Raw genomic sequence first — 23,767 nt, 5'->3', positions numbered from 1 at the left:
TTCTATTATTCTCCTATTTCTAAATTTTCTTTTCTTTTTCTTTTTTATGTGTCATGTATCTTTTCTTCTGTATCTTTCTTCTCACTTTTCAATAGATTTTTTGAGTAGCTCTCCCCCAAGTTTCTCTTTCCCATCTCCCTTTATTTCTCTCTTTATTTTTGGCTAATTTCTTTTTCAAACGTCATTTCCCTTTTTTCCTCTCCTCTCTCTTTGTGCCTTTACTCCATTGAGTTTTATTTTCCATTTCTATCTTGTTAATTCCTTGTTCATTTACATTGCTTGTCTTGTCCCTCCTGTCTCCACTGCCAATGTTTTTTCTGGTTCTTTTTCTACCTCTTTGTTATTTTTTAATGTTGCTTGTACACTTTTTAACATTTCCAACAACTCCTCTAATATCCCAACTTCCATGATCAAATTTAATACATTCAATTTTTTTATATTTTACCACAATTAATTTAGTCATTCTTCTAAGTTAATTAACTCTGCCTCCTGGACTTAGTTCTCTTCAACTATCATATTTGCAATAACTGCAATACCACTTCAGGATCCTTGGTGCTCTCTGAGCTTTGTTGTTTTCTTGCAGACATTTCATTATCAAACTGGATAACATAATGAGTGCCAGTATGGAGTTGGATTTTCTCTCATTTTATATACTAGTGGCTTGCCTTGTCAGTGTTGGTGGGAATGTTCTTGGTAATTCCTTGATTGGGTTATTGTTTGTTAGCTTGTTTGTCTGAGTTGGTAGTTTCTAGATTGGGATATTGTTTGTTCCTTGATGGTCTAATATTAATTTTGCTGTTAACCTCTACTCACAGGGCTGTTGATTGCTGGTGGGGAGGTGTTTTAGTCCTTTTGTTTCCTTTTGGGCTTGATTGTCTCCTTTGAATGGTATGTACATGTTTATCTCTATGTGCCTGTTGGTTTGGTCTGGATAATGTTACACAGATGCCTTATTATCTACCATTTGTTACAGCACTGAAGCATTGCGCCCTGTTGCCATACCATTTTAGGAGAACAATTATCAAACTCAAAGATTGCCATTTTATTTCCCATTGTGTAGAGAAGCTGTTGCTGTAAAGGAACAGTTAGTCAGATACCTGAGGATGTGGCAAACAACTCCAAAACTTCATAGATTTGGTAGAAGGTAAAGGATGGGTTTCCACAGTAATTGGATAAGAAAGTTTGGTTCTTTTAGATATAAGATTTTTATTTTCCTTGTTGTTGGAACATGTATTTTTAATCGTATATAGTAACATGTATTTTTTATGTATATAGTAATGCTCTCTGTTTACTGAATATGAATTGAATATAGTTCTGAGAAGACTATGGAATTTACTCATAGACATTTCCATTATTTCCAAAGCATAGACATTTTAGTATTAAAATGAAACCAGTTCCATGAGTAGCTTTTTTATTAATTGTTGTATATGTTGAATAATCTGGCTTTCAAGAATGTGGGACCTTGTTTATCAATTTCAAGGACTGACAGCAGGTAGAAATTGGTTCATATATTGATAAGATGAACATTTTAACGAAGGCATGTTTGAAGTTTGGCTGAATGTTGAATATACAAAAATCTTAGAAGGCATATCTAGAAAGAGAAAAAGAGTGTCTTTTTGCTTGCAAGTTGAGATAAACATTTACTCTGTTACAAATTTGACATAATGGTTTATTTCTTTGATGCTTGCTACTTTCCAGTGTAGTCTGCAGTGCCTCATATTTCCTGGTGATTTCTGATCCAGACCGTGCTTACCTTTCAAAGCTTAGATAAATTCAGCCAGGTACTACCAGGTGCAAGAAATCCTGGATTCTTGTGGCCAAGGCAAAATCATTGGGTGGGTCTAGACAGCAGATAGAAAACATGCCATGTCAGATCATATGATTCCTATTGCCATTAGTGCATTAATAGCCAGTGATAGGAGCATCATTGGTTTTGTAATCAGGCAATTGAACAAGCTGTTGTAAAAGCATTTGCTATTGTGCTGGGATGCCTACTCTGTATGTAAGCATTCCCTTGTCTGCCAATTAGCATATTATCAAAGACTGAAGAGGAGAACAGAGATGGCCATGAAGAAGATATATGGCCATCATTGGGAGGGGGAAAATTTTAGTCTGGGAAAACAGGAAGGAATGAAAAGGTTTAGGATTGATTGCCCTGCCTTAAGTCTTTTAGGTTTAAGAGGGAGGGAAGGAAGGAGAAGCACTCTTAGCTTTTTCAAGATTCTATTATTACAGCTTATAGCAATAAAGTAATCCTAGTATTTCTTGTAGCATTTATTTCCTGATTTTATCTCAAAGGGGATAAAAGGGACAGACGAGGAACTATAGATTCTCTATACTGTTCTTTTCCATTGCAACCTGGGAAAACTGTTCTGTTAAATTGAGGTAAAGTGTATGTATGAAAGAGACTTTGGATTGACTAAGGGTTAAGATTTAGGCAAAAACATTCATGGGTCTTGACCACATCAATTATGTATTGAAAATTATTCCAACAATCCATACAACACTCCCACCAGACTTGTTATTTTACATACACATGTATATATCCACTTTTAATTGTTAAAAACAATCCCAAAGACAACTGGTAAAACTGTTTCAACTCTATTTCTAATTTTGAATAATAATGAATAGACATAATGAATATTTATACCTAATGAGTGTATGCATTTAACCTTAAAGCAAAGTGACCCCATTGGTTGTTTGATGATTTAAAGCTTTTTTTTTTTTACATGACAGGATCTTATCAGTTTGAATATGTAGTCATCAGGAATTGAGCTTCATTTGGGAGAGTTTTTACTGTTTACTGTTTATTAAATTTATAGGCTGCCCAATCCCGGGGGACTTTTAATCTTCACAGTAGATGATGAAGTTATTTTTATGGTTTTTTTATGGTTTTATGGTTTTATTATTTATAATTCCCACACATTTTATCTCCCTCTCTGCTGCTTCTAATAAACTAGACTTCATAGCTTTACTAGGAAATAATGCCAGCACTGCCATTATCTCAACATATCCAACCTACCTATTAAAATTAAAGTTCAACCTTTGAATTATTTTGGATAAAGAAAAAATTAACAACATTTAATCCATCAGTTTGAATAAAGAACTAAAACTTGGGGTCTTTTAGTTCTTTTGAGCTACAACTTCCACAACTTCTTAATATTCTCTGAGTTGGCTGGACTGATGTGATCTTAAGCTTAAACAATTTGGAAGAAACTAACTTTATTTAAAAATTCAGACTGAATATTCCAAAGTGATACAAAATATAATTCATTTAAGCCTTTCCTATGCTTCTCCGAGACAAAAAGTAAATGCTGCAGATGAATTACCAACCCCAGAACCTTGTTTCTTTCTGTCTGTCTCTTTCACAAATGGGTTAATATCTGTTATCTCTGGCAAATATTAGCATTAGGTAAGCTGAGAACAACTCTTTGGCCATTTGTACAAAGAGCAATTACACAGTCCCATCCTCTGGTTGAGAACAGGATTTGAGGAGTAGAGAATCAACACTCATTACACAGGAGAGACGATTGAGAAATTTCCAACTCAGGACCTGGGTTATGGGTTTTATATGACTGCAATGAAGACTGCAAGATGAGATGTATCACTTTAGCAATATTAGGGAGGGCAGGGGGCGGGAAGCAGTCAGACAGATCACATCTCTAACAATGGTAGGCTCTTCTGATGGCCTAAAAGGTCATCTTTTAAGCCCATGATCCTCCTCACCAGGCACAATACATCTTGAACAAGATGATGTAGATTCATAGGATAATTGCAGAGCATGTTCTATATCTGCCAGCCAAGAAGGAAATTAGCAGCCTTCATATAAATTAACGTAACTATGAGTGTAGGGAACAAATGAACAAATACAGAGGTCTTGATTTATATATTGTCCTATATACTATAGCAATCACCTAGTGATGGTTGATGCAATGCAAGTTTAATACATTATTATATCAGATAAAACATAATTCAGCATCACTCTTCTTACTTTAGGACCATAAATTAAAATAAGTTACAGTATGTAAAGGGATAGGAAAAGGCTGACTTTTGGCTGCTGCTTTTAAATGTTAATTCAGTTTGTAACAAGACCTCTCTAATCTGAGATTTAAATGTTAATGAGAGGGTGGATCTGGCATGTATTACTGAGACCTGACTGCGCCTGGAAATGTGGTGGTGGCTGTTTCCGAGATATGCCCACCTAGGTTTGGGGTATACCATCAGCCAAGACACCTGGGAGTTGAGATGTGGCAATTGTCATCCAGAAATCACTTTTGGACTTCAGGAGTGCTGCTTAGTTGTAAGACCCTGTTCATTAAATTGGATTCTAAGGATCAGTTGGGATTGTTGCTGTTGCACCAACCTCCCTCCCTAAACTGCTTATCTCTAGGTTGACAGTGGAGTCTCCCAGATTCATGGTCTTGGGGGACTTTAATCTACCTTCTCAGTGAGGTTTGAGGTGGCCCAGAGGTTTATGGCCGCCATTATGGCCATGGGCCTATCCAAAGTCATCCAGATCCTGATGACAGTCAGTGGCCACACATCAGATGTGGTGTTAATCCCTCAAGGTGCTGTGATATCTGAAATTAAGGTTTTTTTTTGTTCCCCTAGTCATGGTCACACCATGCCCTGATAACATAGGATTTGCTAGTGCCGTCTTCACCAGCTCCATTAAATTGATTAGCCCTCCCTCCCCCCATGACCAATGAACCCTGATGGGTTTTAGAGGGAGCTGGGAGTTGTTACTGCATCAATTCAAAGCCTTGGTTGCCACTTGAAGTAAACAGGTGGCTTTAAATCAGATTGCACTTATATTTCCTGGGTGGATTTGACATTTTCCATGGTCATGGCAGATGAAATGACAGAAGAAAAATCTAGAGCTTTGGTGGCATTCTATAAAGGAAAAAAAACTTAATTGGACAGATTAGAGCTGCTATTAAAGCCTACCTTGTGGTGGTAAGGGTGATGAAGCACCAGTACTTCTCTTTATTGCTATCCTGTGGCTGTTTCAGGTGACACATTGCCTTCTTGGCTAGAGGGGGCTCAGAGAACTTCCTTCATGGTTTCGTGGAAGAATTTGTTCAACATCAGTTAGACGTTTGCTCACATTTACTCATAGTTGGATGTTGGCCTAGTTGCTAATCCAGAGATGTTTGGAATGGTTTGAACCTGTTGAGCCTGATGAAGTGGACAGAAGCTTTAGGTGAATTCAGCCACCTGTTCTTTAGATTTTGCCCTTCCTGGCTTGTTAAGATGGCTCAGGGATGTTGTGTGAGTGGATTCTGGCGGTGGTAAATTCTTCAAGTCAGGGAGTTATTAATCTCTACCTCTTCATTCACCTCGTCCTCAAAAAGCCATTATTGAACCGCTCTATATTGGACAATTTTTGCCCTGTATCTAACTGGCTTTTGGGGGAAACTGGTTGTGAAGCTAGTTGCACAAAAGCTTCAGAGGGCTCAGTATGAAGCAGATTGTCTGGATTCTAACTCAAATAAAAATATGAGATCCAAAGGTTTCTAGTTTATTTGCAGACAATTTCATTTTTTTCAGAGACCTAAAGAAGCAAGTTCAATTAACTGGACCAAATCTTGACCAAAAGAAAAAAGAAAACTAGAGAAACGTGATGTTCAAGTTCAAAACTCTGAGAAAAGCAAGTTATGTATAGTGTTTAATGAACTTAGGTCAAAACTGAGCAACAACCATAGTTGAAAATCCTCAAAAGTAAACAAGCTCAAAAGGCATGGGAGATAAACAGATACCAATAATCCCCATAAGTAAAATTGAGAAAAAAACAAGTCTGTCTAGATCAGGGTTGTCAAACTCCTGGGCTGGATGCATCACGCTTTGGCCACACCTGGTTTAGCGAAGGGGAAAAATGTCCCAATACGTCATGTGAAGCTGACGTGATGACGTGAGTTTGACACTCCTGGTCTAGATGAACAGTAGGTTCACCGATAGGCTAAGAAAGAAGATGTAAAGAAAAAGTAAGCAGGGGTTAGTGAGGAGTACAAGTTATAGCCCAAGCTTTAGGATGGAGCTGGGATTTAAAACTCAAATAATAAGATGAGGTTAGTGAGGAATACAAAATGCAATGTTTCTGAGGGGAGTACATCAGAAATGAAAAAAAGAATCAAGAAGGCTACTATTATTTTTTTTTGCATGGGAAAGTAATAAAAGGATATATAGAGAGAGGATGGGATTATTTTACAACTTTGTCTCTCCACTTGATTGAAGAAATGGGGAAGGGTGATAAAATTCGGGACTGAGAATGTTAGAGTAAAAATCTACTTGCTATCTTGAATGAATTTAAGATTCCAAGGCCAAATGAATTAAATCCCATGGTGTTGAAGGAACTGATTGAATTAATCTAGAATTTACTATACCATTTAAAGACTCTTGGAGAACAGGAAGAGGCTTGAAAGATTAGAGAAAGATAAACAGAATTGTATTATTCAAATGGGGAAAGGAAGACTCAGTAAACGGCAAACTAGTTGATTTAACTTCTGTAATTTGGCAAGATGTTTAATAAAATATCTGAAGGCACTTAGATTTTTTTTTACTAGAAGCTGGTGAGGATTTGTCAGCAACAGGTCATACAAGTTATACAATTATGTCACCTAAAACAGCTCCTTCATATAGCTTACATGCTTACCAGCACTCTCTGTAAAAATTAGAGTCTGTAGTAAATCCTAGCAGACCCTTATGTGCAAAGCTGACCAATAACATCAGTTAAAAAGCAATGATCAGAATGCCCCCATATCTGTCAGCAAGCACCACTTAGTACTTAAGATCAGCATGAGTGATACACCTCAATGTAACTTCAGTTACTAAGCTCAAAGAGCAAGTGGTATACCAAAGCAAAGGAAGAAGACTTACAGCTGTGTCAATATTTGTTACATGCAAAATGTTGGACCAGTTCCTGGAACAGCTAAAAATACAGACCAGCTACTATGCATTGGAGTTCTAAATCTTACTGCCTCAGAGATCCACAACAGCTTATAATACAGACTTCATGTAATGCTTATAACAATGGGAAGTCAATAATTTTCAGAGACAATTTTTAAAAAGATAAATCTTTAGATATGTGGAGGACATTTTGAAAGTGTTTAGTAACAAAGCATCTGCTTAATAGGAAGTAAGATGGTGCTATTGTCCTCTACTACTCTTTTAATTTCCTAGAGTGGTCGTTCTCTGGGTACTGCGGGAATGTCCAAGCATGGGTTAACTTCAGCTTGCTGCCCAAGGACTGAGTTTAAAGCTTTAGTGTAGCTACGTCTCCTGCTCCCTTTGGAGGTCAGTTTGAAAAATGAGGAGGTTAAGTCCATCAGGGCCTTCGATCAAGTGCCTCCCTGATGGTTTATGTACGTCTTGGTAGCAATGTTCTCCGTCATTATTAGGATCTGTGCGCCGGATATCTGGTGGCGGAAATGGCTAAATGCCAGCCTGGCTGCCCTGAGCTCCAGCCAATTTATTTTGTGGGCAAGCTCCCCTGGTGACCATCTGCCCTATGTCACCTGAGTTTGAAAATGGGCATTTCAGCCATACAGGCTGGCATCCGTTGTTACAACCATACGGTCTGGATCCTTGAAGAGGAGACCTTGATGCAGAGCTGCCAACTGCCACCATCTGAGTGATCGGATAACTCTGGGAGAAACATTGACTATCCTCTTGGAGTTGCTGGCCTTGCGCCGCTGAACCGGGAGTAAGAACCACTGGAGCTCCCGTGTGTGTATTCGAGCCCAAGGGACCCCTATGCACAAGACTAGTTTCCCCAGCAATTGGGATAGAGTCACGATGGAGGCCAGGAGCTTTGTGAATGTCCTTGGTGTCAATGAGAGGCCAAAGGGGAGGGCCTTGTACTGGTAATGATGGTTTGCGAACTGGAACCTCAAGAACTCGCAATGCGCCTCCTTCAGGTCAATTGATGTCATGAGATCACCCTGCCTGATGCAACCCAAGATGGTCTTTAGCAATTGCATCTTGAAGTGCTTGTATGCTAGATAGATGTTGAGCTTCCTAAGGTCCAATATTGCCTTCACCCCCCCCCCCCAATGCCTTGGGAACCAGGAAGAGGATCCTGCTTTATGGCCGCTATGTCTAGCAAATGTTTGATCTCTGCCTGTATCATCTGGCGTTTGTGAAACGATTTGGGAAAGGGGCCAAGGGAGGAATCTCCGTGGAGATATCGAAAGAAACTCTAAGGCTAGACCGTAATGGACTGTGTTCAGCACCCAAGCATCCGTTGTTGTCTCCTCCCATTGGTCGGCATACAATTGTATTCAGCTCCCTATGGGAGGGGACCATTGTCAGTCACTTAGTCCGACAAAAGGAGTGGTTGGAATATACCCTTTGGAAAGACCTGCAATTCCCTTGCTGTCTATTCTTGTCTCTGAAGGAAGACCTCTTGTGGGAGTGGTCCTGCGTCTGGGTGTAAGGTCTGGAGTAGCCCCCTGATGTAGAAGGGGGGTCGGTGTTAGGAAACGGCTGCCTATGAAAACTGTTGCCCTTTCTGGTCCGGCTTCTTTGTTAACAGCCGGCAAGGTCTTATGCTTATCCTTGGACTCAATTAAACAGGAGTCCAAGGCCTCCCCAAAGAGCTTGCCTCCCTTGAAGGGAGCGGAAGCAAGCTTCCACTTCACCTTCATGTCCGCCTGCCAGTGACGAAGCCACAGCAGGCGACGTGAGGTCACATTGGAGGCAAGGGCCCTGTCTGAGAAATTGGTGGCGTTAAGCGAAGCGTCGGCCGAATACTCGACTGCCGCAATTATTTTGTTGACACCCTGGCGCGACCTAACGTCGCTAGCCAGGAGACTGGGCAGCAATTTATGCAGCCAAAATAATGCCTACCTACGAAAGTAGGAAAAGGAAGCCTTTATGGCCCACACTGTGGTCATGTGAGTCTTGTGACAGGCCTTCTCTGCCCTCTTGTACTCAGCCTTGAGTCCTTCCAGAAGGTCAGCTGGGAGAGATGAATTCGAGGTTAGGGACACTATGGGGTCGTCCACCTGAGGAAGCTTCAAGATATCCTCCAGAGGCCTCCATAGAATACAGTTTCTTATCCACCCCACTTGGATTTGCCATGGAGCCTGGCTGGGCCCATTGGCACTGAATAGGGGGAGTGGTCTCTTTGAACAGTCCTGCACCTAGATCCTGAATTCCATCTGTTGGCTTATTGCCCTGATTGGTAGAATTCTTATCTGATTGGGCGGGAAGCCCCATTTGAATAGAAGAGGCCCTAGCCTTGGTAAGAATGGCCCGGAACATGGAGGACTTGAACAAACCCGAGAATGTGGGAACGTCGGGGGTCGGATTCTCGTCGTCTGACAAATCTGGGGCATCTTGACAGCCCTCCTCTATATCAGATGCTTCACTGACGGCTGAGGAGGTCGAAGGGGAGACCCTGTCAGTTTGCGTTCTGGGAAAATGTCCTTGCTACAGACCCAGAAAGAGGAATTTCCTCCTCCAACAGGGAATCGGCCTCCTCCAAATATTCATCCTCTAGGGATAAAGCTAAAGACCTGGGAGAGGCCCTAAAGGGGTTGGGGGAGAACCCAAAATCACCCTCCTCTACCCCAGATTGGGTTCATCTGGATGAGGATCTAAAATGGAGGGGTCAGCAGGAACCTCAGCAGGTGGAGGGAAATCCTTTTCAAGACCTTGGTTGCCTTGAGTCTTTTGAAATTGCTTTTCTAGGGCTCTCTGGCGTCTGTCAGCCAGCCTCTCCTGTGCCTTGGACCCTCTCTTTGTTCTAGGCTGCTTCCCTTTAGTGGGGCATGCTGCACTGGCACCCTTGGCCACAGGGTTGGGCTTGCTGCGCTTGTTGATGGTAGGCCCTGCCTGATCTGCAGCCTTCTCCACACTCTTGCTGGCCATGAGGTTGCTTGGAATAAGTAGAGTTCCAAGATGAGATGAATCTCTGAGATAACTGCCCAGCAGGGAATGCAACAACAAAATGGCGCCAATAGAACTCCTCAGGGTACTACAGATCCACGCTGTTAATAAAGGACAAGGAATGGCCCAGAAAGCCAAACATCTTGTGGCCACCAATCAAGATCTTCGGGGGAGGGGGAGGCCTGCCTGGAGACCAGAGCAAGGCCACTTAACCAGCACCTCTCCCAGCACCGATCATCTAAGGGACCAGGCTGCAGCAGTGAACAAGAAAAAAAGTGGCTTGGATTTAAAGTGTGCACTTTTTTCTCTCTCCCAAAATGGCCGCCGTGCCTTTGGAGCAACACCGGGCTGCCGTTGGTGATCTGGAGTGCTCAGTAGAGCCTCATGAGGTAAGAGGGGTCTTCTGACGTATTGCAGGGTTCCTGACTTCCCTACCTGACCCCAAGGCTTGTCAGCGGCCTCTAACAAGCCTCCTGGTGCTGCCAGAGCCTCGTGAAAACGAGAGAGGCTGTAATGCTCCCAGCAGCCTGGTCCGCACGTGAGGAAGGCAATTAGACGAAGGAAACTCTTGTTCAATGGTAAAAACAAAAAAGCCTAGGTCTTCTACACTAATCCAATTAGGAGAAATCCAGCTTGCTATCCAAGGACTGGAAATCCCAAATACATTCTTTTAGGGCGACTGAGGTTTTCAAACTGACCTCCAAAGGGAGCAGGATGCGTGGCTACACTAAAGATTTAAACTCAGTCCTTGGGCAGCAAGCTGAAGTTAACCCATGCTTGGACACTCCAAGCAGCGCCTAGGAGAACCACCCGATCAATGCTTATGTGCATTACCACTGTTTTCTTCTAAAGAACTGCAAATAGATACAAACAGTCCTCGCTCAATTTAAACCAATATTGACTGTGCGTAAAAGGTTAGTTAGTGAACATTTTTAATAAATAACTTCTGGTCTATTCACTGAACCTAGCATCCAATTCAATCATAAAGGTTCTAGGCACTGATATTGATAATTCAGCCAAATTTGAAGTCAAATGCAGACAGTCCTCCACTTATTTCATTTCATTTAATGAATTTATAGGCCGCCCAATCCCAAAGGACTCCGGGCGGCTTACAACAAGTAAATTTTAAAAGTAGAAAGTTAAAAAACGAGGAAACACAGATTAAAAGAAAACCACATCATGCACCCAGTCTAATCGGGGCTGGATGGCTATGGACACAACTTCCAACTATAACGGGCAGGCTTCATTCTTCTTCTTTTTGTGCCATATCCGTCATTGGACGTTGGCAATCATGTTGGTGATCCTATTTTTATCAACAGCTGCACGAAAAAGTGCTGCTCAGTTTTGTCCAAACCAGTCCGTTAAGATTTTTGATGCCATGCTTCATTGCAATTGTAAATTGAAGACTTAACTGTACCTGCACTTCTCTAGCATTCTGTGCTTTTAAGACATCATGCTGCCCTTTCACAATTATAGAAAAAGCAAATTGCTTGTTACTTCTTTGTTGTTGCCAGAGTGGGGTGGTAGATTATTGTTTTTATTCTTTGTACATTGGGTTTTTAATTTTTTGTAAGCCACCTAGAGTCATTGAAAATGAATGGGCAGCTGTATCAATTCTCTAAATAAATAAAATACATATATTCCAGATAATCCAAAATAAAGGCAATGCTCAGCTTCCCAATTCTACCTCAATGACTTCTGCCACAGCACTAAAACCAACACCCTCTTGAAGAATAAACATGTTACTGGGGGAAGCCTGCTCCTGCACAATGATACATTCTTCCTCAGCAACCTCAATGACATCTTTGTGCTGGGCAGAGCCGTCTTGTGCTGAAATGTACTTAGTGTTGGAGATGAAGACTTCTGCTTTCCTGCCAGGCTCTGCCACACTCAGTGCGTGCACAGCAGGCTGCTCTGAAATGGCAGTATCCTTGAGATATTTAATGTCAGATTTGGATGAATCATTGACTATATTGTCTTTGTCCTCAAGCTTGTGGCGCTGAAGTTTCTGAGGGAGGCTGTAGTCTATGCCACAAACGTTATACTGATGGGGCTTGTCACCATGATGGGCTTTCTGATGACGTCGGAGTTTTGTTGCTAAAGGATAGGATTTGGGACAAAGATGGCAGCGGAAAGGCCGCTCCCCTGTATGCAAGCGTTCATGAGCTCGCAATGTGTGGGGATCACGTAGTGCTTTCCCACATACTGTGCACAGATAAGCCTCACCTGTGTGGGAAATCAGATGACGGAGCAGCTCAGGACGCTGTGGGAAGGCATCTCCACAGAAATGGCAATGGAAAGGACGCTCCCCTGTATGTAACCTAAGATGCCCACGTAGATTGCCTTGCTGACGGAATGATTTGGGACAGAATGGACAAGTATAAGGACGTTCCCCTGTGTGCAGCCGCATGTGGTTCCGCAGTGATCCTGGATTGGCCAGGTGCCGTCCACATATCACACATTGGTAGGTAGAAGATGTGGTAGAGCTTGGCTGTTTAACTTGATGTGTCTTGCGATGGATACGAAGGGAAGGTCGACGGGCAAATGATTTTCCACAATCTGGACAGACATAGGGACGCTGGCCTGTATGCAACACCTGATGTTCTTGAAGATCACGCTTGGTGCCATATGTTTTGTGGCACTGTGGGCAGGGAAAAGGTCGTACCCCGCTGTGTCCCAGCACATGCGCTCTGAAACTCTCTTCTGAACTATAGTTCTTGCCACATTCTGTGCACAAGAATGGTTTGTGACCAGTGTGCACAAAATGATGTTTTTTCAGGTGGCAGAGCTGAAGGAAGGCTTTCCCACACTCTTTACACCTGTGTTGTCTTTTAGTGCTTGATTCCGTGTGAGCGGAATCATCAGGCTTGTATCTATTTGACTGTTCCTCTTGTCTAGGATTTTCTGCCCTGTCTTTGGGTCTACTTGGAAGATATCCATTCGGAATTCTTTCAGCACAGGATTCTTTCCTTAATGGCTCTACATTATCAGTCAAAATGGCACTGATGCAAACTACACTGCGTGGTGTTGGGTTTGAACAGATTTCAGTCAATGTTGTAGCCAACTTTTTCTCAGCCATCTGCTGTTCCTGAGAATGTTCTTTGCCTTCATCATCCTTGGAAACAGGATGTTTATTTAAAAGTTTATTATTTCTACTCTTTATTTTGGTATTCAATTGTTCAATTTGCAAGGAAGAAGTTCTACTGTTTTTCTTGAGATTGACATCTAATCCAAGAATCTGTTCCATCTGTAGCTTCTTATTCAACATAGAAACGCAACAGGCTCTGTCCTTCAACTCTGCAAACTTGGACATACCAGCAATACCTGAAGAATTGAATCAGGAACTGTTAGCTCTCTTAACAAAACATCAACTAGTTATAGTCACTTTAGAGTAAAACTTATTAATTCCATACCATGGTTGTGATAAGAATTTACCAACCAGTTTGCCACCTGAGTTTGACATCATGGATTAAGACAGAGTTGTTGGAACAAAGTCACCAAGCCAGCTTTCATGGCTAAAGCAGGACTAGAATTTGCATTCTTCTGGTTTCTAGCCTGGTACCCTAACTACTGGACCAAATTAGCTTTCCTTTGTAGTATAATTGTACAGATAGATATTTATAACATATTCTGCATTATAGTAACATACTTCATGAGATATAGCAGCATAATAAATTGCTGCTTGTACAACTGCATTGGCCAGAGTTACTGAATCAAATTCAGTAAGGAAAACTAGCATGACTTCTACTCAGCAAGTCTATCTGCTCAGCAGTCCTAGGCAAAGTATAAATATTCTCAGACTCAGCTCCCAATCTCTGAAACTGAGCTACTGAATGGAAAAACATTGTGCTTTGAAATTACTAGTGAAAATTAAAGAATAATAACTAGGAAAGCCTATTTGCAAATGACTCTTTGTGGGCTTCATAATGCTATCCATTAGAGTACCATTTGTAAAATAAATAAAAATACAGAAAATGGAGCATTCAGCTTGAAAGGTTTATCAGATTTTCATTTAAATATTTTCAATAATCTTAGTTTGTTCAAAAATAAGAGACAACTCAAGAATCTACTTTATAAAATTACTGGTATATAATATAATTATGTAATGGTATATAATATACCATCAATACAATACAATAAAATACAATACAATAGCAGAGTTGGAAGGGACCTTGGAGGTCTTCTAGTCCAACTCTCTCCCTAGGCAGGAAATCCTATACCATTTCAGATAGATGGCTATAGATCAAGTCCTTACAACAATTCAAAAGAGGCACTTTTCAAAACTTCCTATGAATAGAATGTGAGAGTGAATTCTTTACTTTAAGATCTCAGATATTTACTTTAAAATCTTGTTATCAGAAATAAAGTAATTTTACAGCCAGTTGTTGACTTACAACAAGCTGTTTAGACTCTTTGCAGTCATGTCAGCCTTGGGAGGGCACTTTATGACCTGCGAAGTAAAATATGCTGGCCTAGCCCTGTCACATGATATCACTTGAAAACCTGTTTAAGTAACCTGCCATTTACCTCTTCTGTAAACTTCTTCACAAAGTTAATCAGGAAATGGGCTGAGGAATTGTGGAAGGGATATTGGATTTGAGGTCCATTTCCCCAGCACGCCAAGGAATTTTCTTACCCCACCCCCCCTGTGCAAAACACTGAAGTTCACTAGCATTTCTGCCCCTTCAGTGGGGAAGCCTCAATACTAGCAAATTCCAGCATTCTGAACCTTTCAGAATTAAGATTTCCAGAGGTTGACACTCCTTAGTGCCCTTGAGGAACTGACTTCAAATCTGGTGAAAATATTAGTGAATGTCGTCATTCTTGTAATTGTTCTCCTTGCTGGGGCAGAGAGCCTGGGCTTCTCGGGTGTGGTAGGTAGTCCGTGTCCTCTCCCTGTCCCATCACATCTGGACTTATGTCCCTTCCCTGGAGCTCTTTTTAACAACCGCAATTGTAGTTGTTGAGCAAAGCAGTCACATGGCATCTTGCTTAATGAACGCTTTGCTCAATAACCAAGATTTTGGGCCCAACTGTGGTTGTAAGGGGAGCACTACCTGTATATTTCATTTCCTATTTGATTTGTCAGAATGATGTATGATACTGCTTTCTAAGTTCAAGATTTCTAAACCATGTACAGTACCTGCAGAGGAATCCTGGACAATATCATCTTTTTGCAGCAAAGTTTCATCTTCTAAATCTCTGGTCTTGGTTGTGGTTATTGCTGGCATTTTTTGCAGTGTTTTCTTTTCTGTATCAAGTTCCCCATCTGAGGTATGAGCTAGGATATTATTTTTCAGACAAGTAGGACTGTCCTGTGATTCAGTTAACCAGCATAGCAGTTCACTGCCCACATCAACAGGACAGCAGACTTTGATGTGCAGTTCCCCGTTGATCCATTCTAATATTACATTGGCTTCATCTTCAACACGGCTTTGCTTCACCAGGCTACAAAACAGTGTTAAATATTCATTTTGGTGCAAGATACAATATCATTCGACCCCCATCCCTCCAAAAAAAAACCCCAAACCCTTAAGAGCACAGCACATTTATTAAATAATACAGTATCTGGAAATGGCCATCTACATACTTTCTCTGAATTTATTTGACTAGGATTATAGAAAACCCATGTGCACTAACTCCTATCCTTAGCACTTTAGCTCAACCCTCTAAGAATCTTTTCTTCCTTTTTCTGGTAATATTGGGAAACGAATCTAATTGTATGTTAATCGAATATATAATATTTTAACTCCCTTCCAGATATTGATGATCCCATGGATCAATCCACAACACTCACAGAAAAATCATATTCAACAACAAATACACATGCCCATACATTGCCTCTTCATTAATTAAAAAAAGGATGGGTCTTGATGTTATTTTGGGAGAGGATAAAGACTTTAAGTGAGAGAATGGCAACATGACACCATGCAAATAGATAAAACTGCATCTATGTTTTGAGAATGGATTATCGTATTTTCCAGAGTATAAGACGCACATTTCCCCCCTAAAAGAGGGTGAAAATTTGGGTGCGTCTTATACATTGAATGTAGCCCCACCCACCCACTGGCCCAAACACTTTGGCCTCTACCTCCTAGCAATTTACCTCTTTGTGGCAAACGGGGGCTTGTGGAGGCTTCAATAAACTACAGCAATCTCTGCAGCCTGAAATAGCTGATGATCAGAAGAAATTGAAAGTGAAACTTGCTGTTTGCTCTACCAGGCAAATTGCTGGGAGGCAGAGGCAGAATTTTTTTTTGGTGCTAATCAGGCTGTTTGCTGTAAGGAGGTAAATCGACAACTATAAATGCCTATAGAAGTTCAAATTATTAGACTTGTTTTTTAAAGACTGCTTTATTATTATTCTAGACAACTTAACAAAATGAAGCTTTTTAAAATAAATGCTTGATCTGAAGAGGCCCAATGCTATTGTTTTAAAAAGTGCTATTCTTTTAAACAGCAGAGAATAACTATACTTCCAGAAAGCACATCAATTTTAACAGTATCTGTACAAGTATAGTCTGAAATATAATACTACAAACAGTGTATATTGTTTGTACTGTTTGTTGCAAGAAGGCAAATTGCTGGGCGGCAGAGGCAGATATTTTTCCCTTGTTTTCCTCTCCAAAATCTAGGTGCGTCTTATATTCCGAAAAATATGGTATTTTTCTTGATGAATTCAAGGAAGAATCTGAACAATACTTTAATGCTGTATTATATTGAAAAGCAGCTTGTGTAATTTACCAACTATAAAAAATTTAGGGGGAAAATTTGACATATTTGCTGAAATTGATAAACCTTTTTGATTAAATACATTATCTAGATTTATTGTTCATTGGAAGCCTCTTATGGACATTCTGCATAAAAATGAAAAAAAAAAACTTATGAATTATAGTTTTGATGATAACAATAGATTATAGAAAGATATATATCTCTAATTACTGCTATGAAAAATATTGCAAGTCAATTTTGATATCTTTTTCCCATTTTTCTTCAACTTTTTTTCTTGCACTTTTATTTCTTTTTTCTTACTTTATAATAGTTGTTAAGTGTTTATTTTCTTGTTTAAAACTTTTAATACAAATTATATACAAAAAAGACATCACCTGGTTTCTTTTGAATATCCAGTGTAATATCTTTTTCCATGTCATTCTTGTAACTTGTCATTTTAAAATCCACTTTCAATTCAATCTTAATCATGTCAGGTAAAATTTGTCCAACTTCTATATCAAATACAGTCAGTCTATAGAAGTGGACACTCATCTTCAGAAGATCACCATTCAAAAATATCCTTCAATATGTCCAATGTTAAAATATTTTGTTTCATTCTGTATTTGTAAATCTATACTAAGCATATATGTCTTCTTTTAAGAGTTTTAGAATCTACATATGTTTGGATGTTTGTTACCTATTGTTATCAGTGCATTAATTGTAATGTTTTTTTAAAAAATATTTTTTTTAAAAATGTTAGTGGACTGCTGATTGACCACTTTGCCCTTAATATATTTCAAAATTAAAACAACGTAATACTCATACAAAATTATTAAAATTAAACAATATTCCATACAAAAATTCACAAGGGAAACTTTTAGTGATAGTACTTGTTTCAAATTCAAGCTAAAGCATATATCTATTATTTCATATATCTGTATTATAGTTGGACAAAGAAAGTAATTAAATAATAATGTTTTATCATGGATGTAAATATGGAGTACCAGTTTTTAAAAGTTGAGGCTAAATCTCTGTAGTTGTGACAATTATTTGGTTTCAATCTTGCCCATAAATAGCTTATTATATACCAGTGATGGTTAACCTTTTTGTCGTGTGCTGAAAGAGTGCAAAAAAAATGTTCCGAAAGCCCCAAAATGCAATGTGAGTACCCCCATGCATGCGCCCCACCCCTGCATGTGAGACCCGAAGACCAGCTGGCCGGTGGGAGCTGTGCGTGCATGCGCAGTAGTGCTGGGCTGGGGCAGTGGCTGCAGTGCCCGCAGAAAGGGCTCTGGGTGCCACCTGTGGCACCTGTGCCATAGGTTTGCCATCACGGTTATATACAGCATTTACAACTTCTGTCCCAGAATTACAAAAAGGAACTCAAAGATTACTAACTATATAGATATAGAGCTGATGATGGCATACTGAAGTATGCCTAACCTAATCCTTTTTTCAAAGATATAAATAGTATTTTAAAAGAATTAATGGCTAAGGAGAAATCTAATGAATAAATGGAACATAGAAATTGCTATTTTAGACAGCTACAGAAACAATTACAGAAATCATAAAATGTGACTTCCTGTACTTGTCTATGTCTTGCATGAAGATTAGAATTTCTCATCTGCCTTTATAGATACTTATTTTCAGGGGTGGCATCCTACTGGTTTAACAACCAGTTCACTTCATGCGTTCTTGCGCAGTTGACAGGAAAACAGCTGAGGTGTGGCAATCCACTTTGCCTCGCTGATCAGATGGGTTCAAAAACAAGGAAACAAAAGTAAGTATAACCCGGGGGCAGGCGGGTGGGCCCACCTGATGCTCAGATGATCTTTGGAGCTACCGGCATGCCTGAATCGGCCCAAACTGGTAGAATCTCACCCCTGCTTATTTTGGTGGACATTGCTTCTAAAATCAAACCACATTCCTTCCTTCACAGCTCCCTATCTGTTATAGTCTTCCTAATCACTTATGCCAGAGACAATTCCATTTTTTCCTTTCATTACTGTATTTGTTTTCAAATTTTATCTAGCATGTATGCTGTGCTCTTTAATACATTATTTTCATTTAATGGATTATTTTCATTATTTTCACTGGGTTGTAATCTCTTAAAAGTTTTATCCGCTCATATTTATGTCAAGTATTAAAAAATTCTTAGCTGATTAATAAGTTTTATTAGAATTGTGTATGATTAAAATTATAATTAAAAATGTTGCTGCATCTTTACTTTTCATTTCTATGTGCAATTGCCACAGTTTGCATTATCTGAAAAGTATTTCATCTTCTAAGTTGCTTGGATATCCGAGCAATTTGTAGAAAATGCATGGTACCTGACAGATACTTTATGGGGAAATGTTATTTTTAGTTAAAAACTCAAAAATGAGCATACTTTCACAAAGAGTAGCAGTGACTGCTAAATACAGCCAATTTCTACTAGAACTGATTAATGGTTTAAAAATTATCTAGACTTTCTGATAAACATTATCTCATCAAGTAAATTGGGGATTTAAAGGGTCTAGTAAAATAAGTTGAAGCCATTTAGAATAAGAGGCTTAGTATATAGCTTTTGCAACACAAGATAATTAAACCACAGTCAGTCTACATAACCTTGCTGCATTTGTTATATATCTATTGTAGCCAATTTTATTATCAGGAAAAAGTTCTAAGAGAGCAAGACAAAAAAAAAAAGAGTTAATCAGCTAATCAGCAATAAAGATGCCAGAAATGAAGGAAATCTCTTGTTGCTATTGAAAGCTGAATTTCTACAGCATTAATACGATATCTATTTATAATCTATCAATTATTTATTTATGGTTACTCTTACCTAAACATATAACTTATTTCACTCTCTTGACTTTTTTTAACTTTATTAAACACCAGTCAGAGAGGTTCCCCAGCTATTCAAGTTATAAAGCAATATTTAGAAAATTCAAAGTTAACTGTGGATAAAGATGTTTGACTGCAAGTTGATTCCAGGCACACATAAAAATGGACATATCAGTGATTGTTTTATGTTTAGTTCCCGGCTTCAAATGTGTGAGGTCATTCATATGATCACTAATTTGTGTATATTACCGCATCAAAGAATTTGTAGTACAGTACTTGATATTAAGGTCTGAATGAATCACTTTCAACTTGATTATAAATAAAATAAATATCAAGTCATCTTAAAAATAAATAAAAAAAACCAAATTACATGAAATAATCTTAAAATGGTCACTATTATTTGAATTGTTATAGTTAATGATCTATTACATTACCATAGAACTGACCTGGACATTTTATGACCTGCAGGGCACATTCAGCCTGTGGGCTGTTCCTGTCTGGCCCACCGCATTAATGTTGGTATGGAAGAGGCATTGATATCTGGGGTAGAGCGGCAGCGGCCCTCCACAACAGTACCAGTTTCTCATGTGGCCCCTTGTGAAAATTAATTGTCCTCCCCAAACCCACCCCGGCCTAGGTGGAAGTTTCTGAGAAAATTTAAAATTAATTTGTTCTCACCTCCTCCAGCTGGATATTCCATTGCAAGCAGATGCCTCTTTCCAGCTGGCTAATGGACATGCCTGTAATGGAAAGCAAGGTGTGCGAAGGTCTCAAATTTGCAGCTGTTTCTTTGACCCATAGATCAATTCACACAATTAAGCTAACATACTAAACACTCAATTTTGAGTTACACCCAATTTTGCAGCCTTTTTGGCACAGTTGTTAAATGAAACATTGAAATTGTTAAGTGAATCATTCACTTGTTAAGTGAATCTGGCTTCTCCTATAGATTTTGCTTATCCTAAACCAGCGGGTCAGGTTGCAAATGGTGATCATATGACCCTGGGATGCTACAACTATCATAAATGCATGCAAGTTGCTAAGAGCCCGAATTGTGATCACATGACTATAGGGATGTTGGCACGGTTGCCAATGCAAGGACTGGTTATCATTTTTTAAAGTATCACTGGACCTTCGAACAGTGGCTAAATGAATACCTGTTAAGTCAAGGAATATTTGTACTCATTGTATTCAAAGTTCTTGCTTCAAATGCAAAAATGGTGCAGTAGAAAATAGTTGCAGGTCAACTCCAATGGAGCCCGTCCATCATGGTCATAAATTGTGACAGTCATAAAATCATGATCAATCCAATTGTATTTGTTTTATGGCAGTTGTTTAGCAAATGCCATGGTCGTAAAGTGAATCAATCGTTTGCTAAACAACTGGACGTAAATGTCAGTTTTATGCAAAAATGCATTCACGTGACTATACAAATAGCCATAAAAGTGATCCAGTTGCTGAGCACCCGACCAGCCAAATTTCTAATCTGGGTTGTAAGTACCCTCAAAGTGGGTCCATCATAATTTTGAATAAACCCTAAGCGATCCATTGTAAGTTGATGACTAACTGTAACTATCCTGCTACAACACAGTTTAATCCATCAATTCTTTCTATGGTTGTTCACATAACTAAGCTCTCACATTATAGTTTATAATTTGCCATAGTCTGGCCTTCATAACAATTACTGATTAGGGAATAAAACTATTGCAATTCAAATCATATTTAGCAGATTTTTACAGCATTAATGAACTTATTGTTTTCTAAACAATATAAACGAAATCTAAAAAAACATTACGGTTTCATGTATTCTGTATGTTTACCAACAACTAATAGTTCATTTAACTGTAGGAAACTGAACTAAACATTTAAGTGTGTATTTTTCAGCAATGCCAGCAACCTTTTAGCTTAATGTATTTTGGATACCCAGCTTTTATAACTAGCTTACAACTGAGAGCATTAATGCATTATTAATCCAGGAAATCTGTTATTATTAAGTTATCCATAGAAAGATATGCAGTCAGTGCTCACTGACAAGCTGGAATGTCAAGACTTTGTTTAGATAATAGCCCCCAGCAAATTATTTAAGGCAAGATATTCACTGTAACATATTTTAAATAAGAGCTGGGTAGATTAAAACAAAATATGATTTGTCTTGAATGTATTAAAATGTATGCATATTTTGTGCTAGATGTAAATTGAATTTTAATATATAGTGTGTGGATATATATATATGAAATAAGGAAAGCATTGCATACATGGAATAATATTCATAATTATTTCACTGACATTTTCAATATACGTTAACAAACGTTAACTTGGATCGCAATTGGAAGTAAATAACATTATCTAACCTTGTTCAAGATTTCTATAAAAATAGACTAGGAATGAATTAATGAAGAATGTAAAACCAGAACCAGGAGTGCTCATGGGGAGGAAGAATATATGTATATCTCGCCGGCTCAAGGTTGACTCAGCCTTCCATCCTTCCGAGGTGGGTAAAATGAGGACCTGGATTGTTGGGGGCAATATGCTGACTCTGTAAACCGCTTAGAGAGGGCTGAAAGCCCTATGAAGCGGTATATAAGTTTAACTGCTATTGCTATTGCTATGTTGGTGTGTGATAGAGAAAAATACAGATAAAATTTAGCCAGCATCTTGTTTCTTAGAATGCCCCTGCCAACATACCTACAGGAAAATTACAGATGAGGTCATTGACAATGTTTTGAGGTTCCACCCTAACAATAGCTCTTTCTCTGAATTGTAGACAGTATGTAGCTATTATGACTATTAGTTATTTAGGCTTTCTAATAATTTGTCTAACATTCAAAAGTAATCTAAGTTATACGTTATCCCAAAGGTGCTTTTCAAAAGGCAACTGGACTTTCTTGGTTTTTTCCTTGAAAATGTTTCACTTCTCATTGAAGAAGCTTCTTCAGTTCTGTCTGAATGGTAGGAAAAGGAAGAATTTATATTCTAGATGACTACTAAGGAACATAAATCCTTCGTTTCCCCACCATTCAGCTATAACTGAAAGAAGCTTCTTAGCTGAGAAGAGAAATGTTTTCAAAGAAAAAAACCCCAAGAAAGTCCAGCTGCCTTTTGAAAAGCACTTTTGGGATAATCGTGACCTGGATGATTGAGAGGCTCCATAGACATTAAGCTATATGAATTCTATAGTGATTTATTCATGTATGAATATGTACTTCCATTTCTCTGTCCTGAAATTTCTGGCATTAAGCTTCTTTATCTACTTTTCCTTGGCAATCAAGTGGAATGCACAACATATCTGGAAGCTATAGCTATAGTAGATAAAGAAGCTTAATGCCAGAAATTCTGAAATATTTTCTAGTCAACATTTTCTCAAATAAAATCACAGCAGACTAGGCTTTCCATAACTACAAATTTAAACCAGGAAAGTTGGGAGAGCACACGTCCACTGATACGACAGGCTGAATCATCTTTTGCCAAAAGAGATGTTATTACCATTTTATGCATTTATTATTTCCTATTTCTTAGCCACCCATCTCCCACAGAGAGGGCTCCTGGGCATTATCATATTTTTTATGCTGCTTTCTTATTATAAACCAAGGCAGTAAACATACCTAATAATCCTGCCCCTATTTTTTCCCTACAACAACAAACCTGTGAGGTAAGTTGGGCTGAGTCACCCAGCTGGCTTTCATGCCTAATAGGAGCCCACAATTCCCAGTATCTTGGTTTCTAAGCCAGCACCTTCCCCACTACATCAAACTGGGCCTCTGGATTCAGGCGTCTAGACCCAGATATCCACCTGGTCGACCTATAGAGTCAGCAGGGACAGGGACGAGAGCACCACGGCGAGTTTCAGGCCTATTTCTACATGTAGCTCTTGCCCGCTGTCTGAAGCTCACCGACAAGGAAGCGGCCGCCTTTTGTTCTTCGACCTGCGGCCCAAGAAGTAGCGACATTCCCGGCTCCAGAGCGTGCCCCACACACCATACTCCCAGACCCTTCTCCGAGGACAGCGACGGTCCCAGGGCCAGTCCCCGAGGAAGGTGCCACGCCGGGCAGAAGGGAAACTTGCTGTGCATATTCAGAAGGTTGACCTGCAAGAAAAGGACGGTCAGCGCAGCAAACTACGGCCCCCACACAACACACACACACACACACACGGATAAGAAAACCCCGGCTTAAGCACGCGCCTTTCTCGCACCCTATTAGGAAGCGGAACGGCCCACTCCACGAGCCTCGGTTTGCACCCGGGCAAGTATTCCTTTCACACGCCTGACGTTAAGCGCGGGAGGAAAGGGGTTTCTATGGAAACGGGTTCGTTTTCCGGTTCAGAGTCGGATGTTTGCGA

At 39.5% G+C, this 23,767-nt stretch overlaps 1 protein-coding gene across 2 annotated transcripts; it reads right to left on the bottom strand.

Annotated features, from left to right (window-relative positions):
* Window positions 1-35: 35 nt before the first annotated feature.
* Window positions 36-23,725, bottom strand: ZNF408 (zinc finger protein 408). Of its 2 annotated transcripts, XM_032226869.1 has the most exons (6): window positions 23,621-23,725; window positions 23,319-23,513; window positions 20,107-20,168; window positions 15,035-15,339; window positions 12,118-13,215; window positions 36-1,841 (listed from the first exon to the last, which is right to left on the bottom strand). In XM_032226869.1, the coding sequence occupies exons 2-6, from the start codon at window positions 23,496-23,498 to the stop codon at window positions 1,774-1,776; spliced, it is 1,713 nt and encodes a 570-aa protein (XP_032082760.1). In that variant the 5' UTR covers window positions 23,499-23,513; window positions 23,621-23,725; the 3' UTR covers window positions 36-1,773. The 2 variants fall into 2 exon arrangements, with proteins under 2 accessions (XP_032082760.1, XP_032082751.1); XM_032226860.1 differs by lacking the exon at window positions 36-1,841 and having other exon boundaries at window positions 10,807-13,215.
* Window positions 23,726-23,767: the final 42 nt, after the last annotated feature.

The sequence above is a fragment of the Thamnophis elegans genome, chromosome 1, assembly GCF_009769535.1.
Source record: "Thamnophis elegans isolate rThaEle1 chromosome 1, rThaEle1.pri, whole genome shotgun sequence".
Lineage (NCBI taxonomy): Eukaryota > Metazoa > Chordata > Lepidosauria > Squamata > Colubridae > Thamnophis > Thamnophis elegans.
Note: the sequence above shows the minus strand (reverse complement) of the source record. Positions and strands in the feature narration are given on the sequence as shown.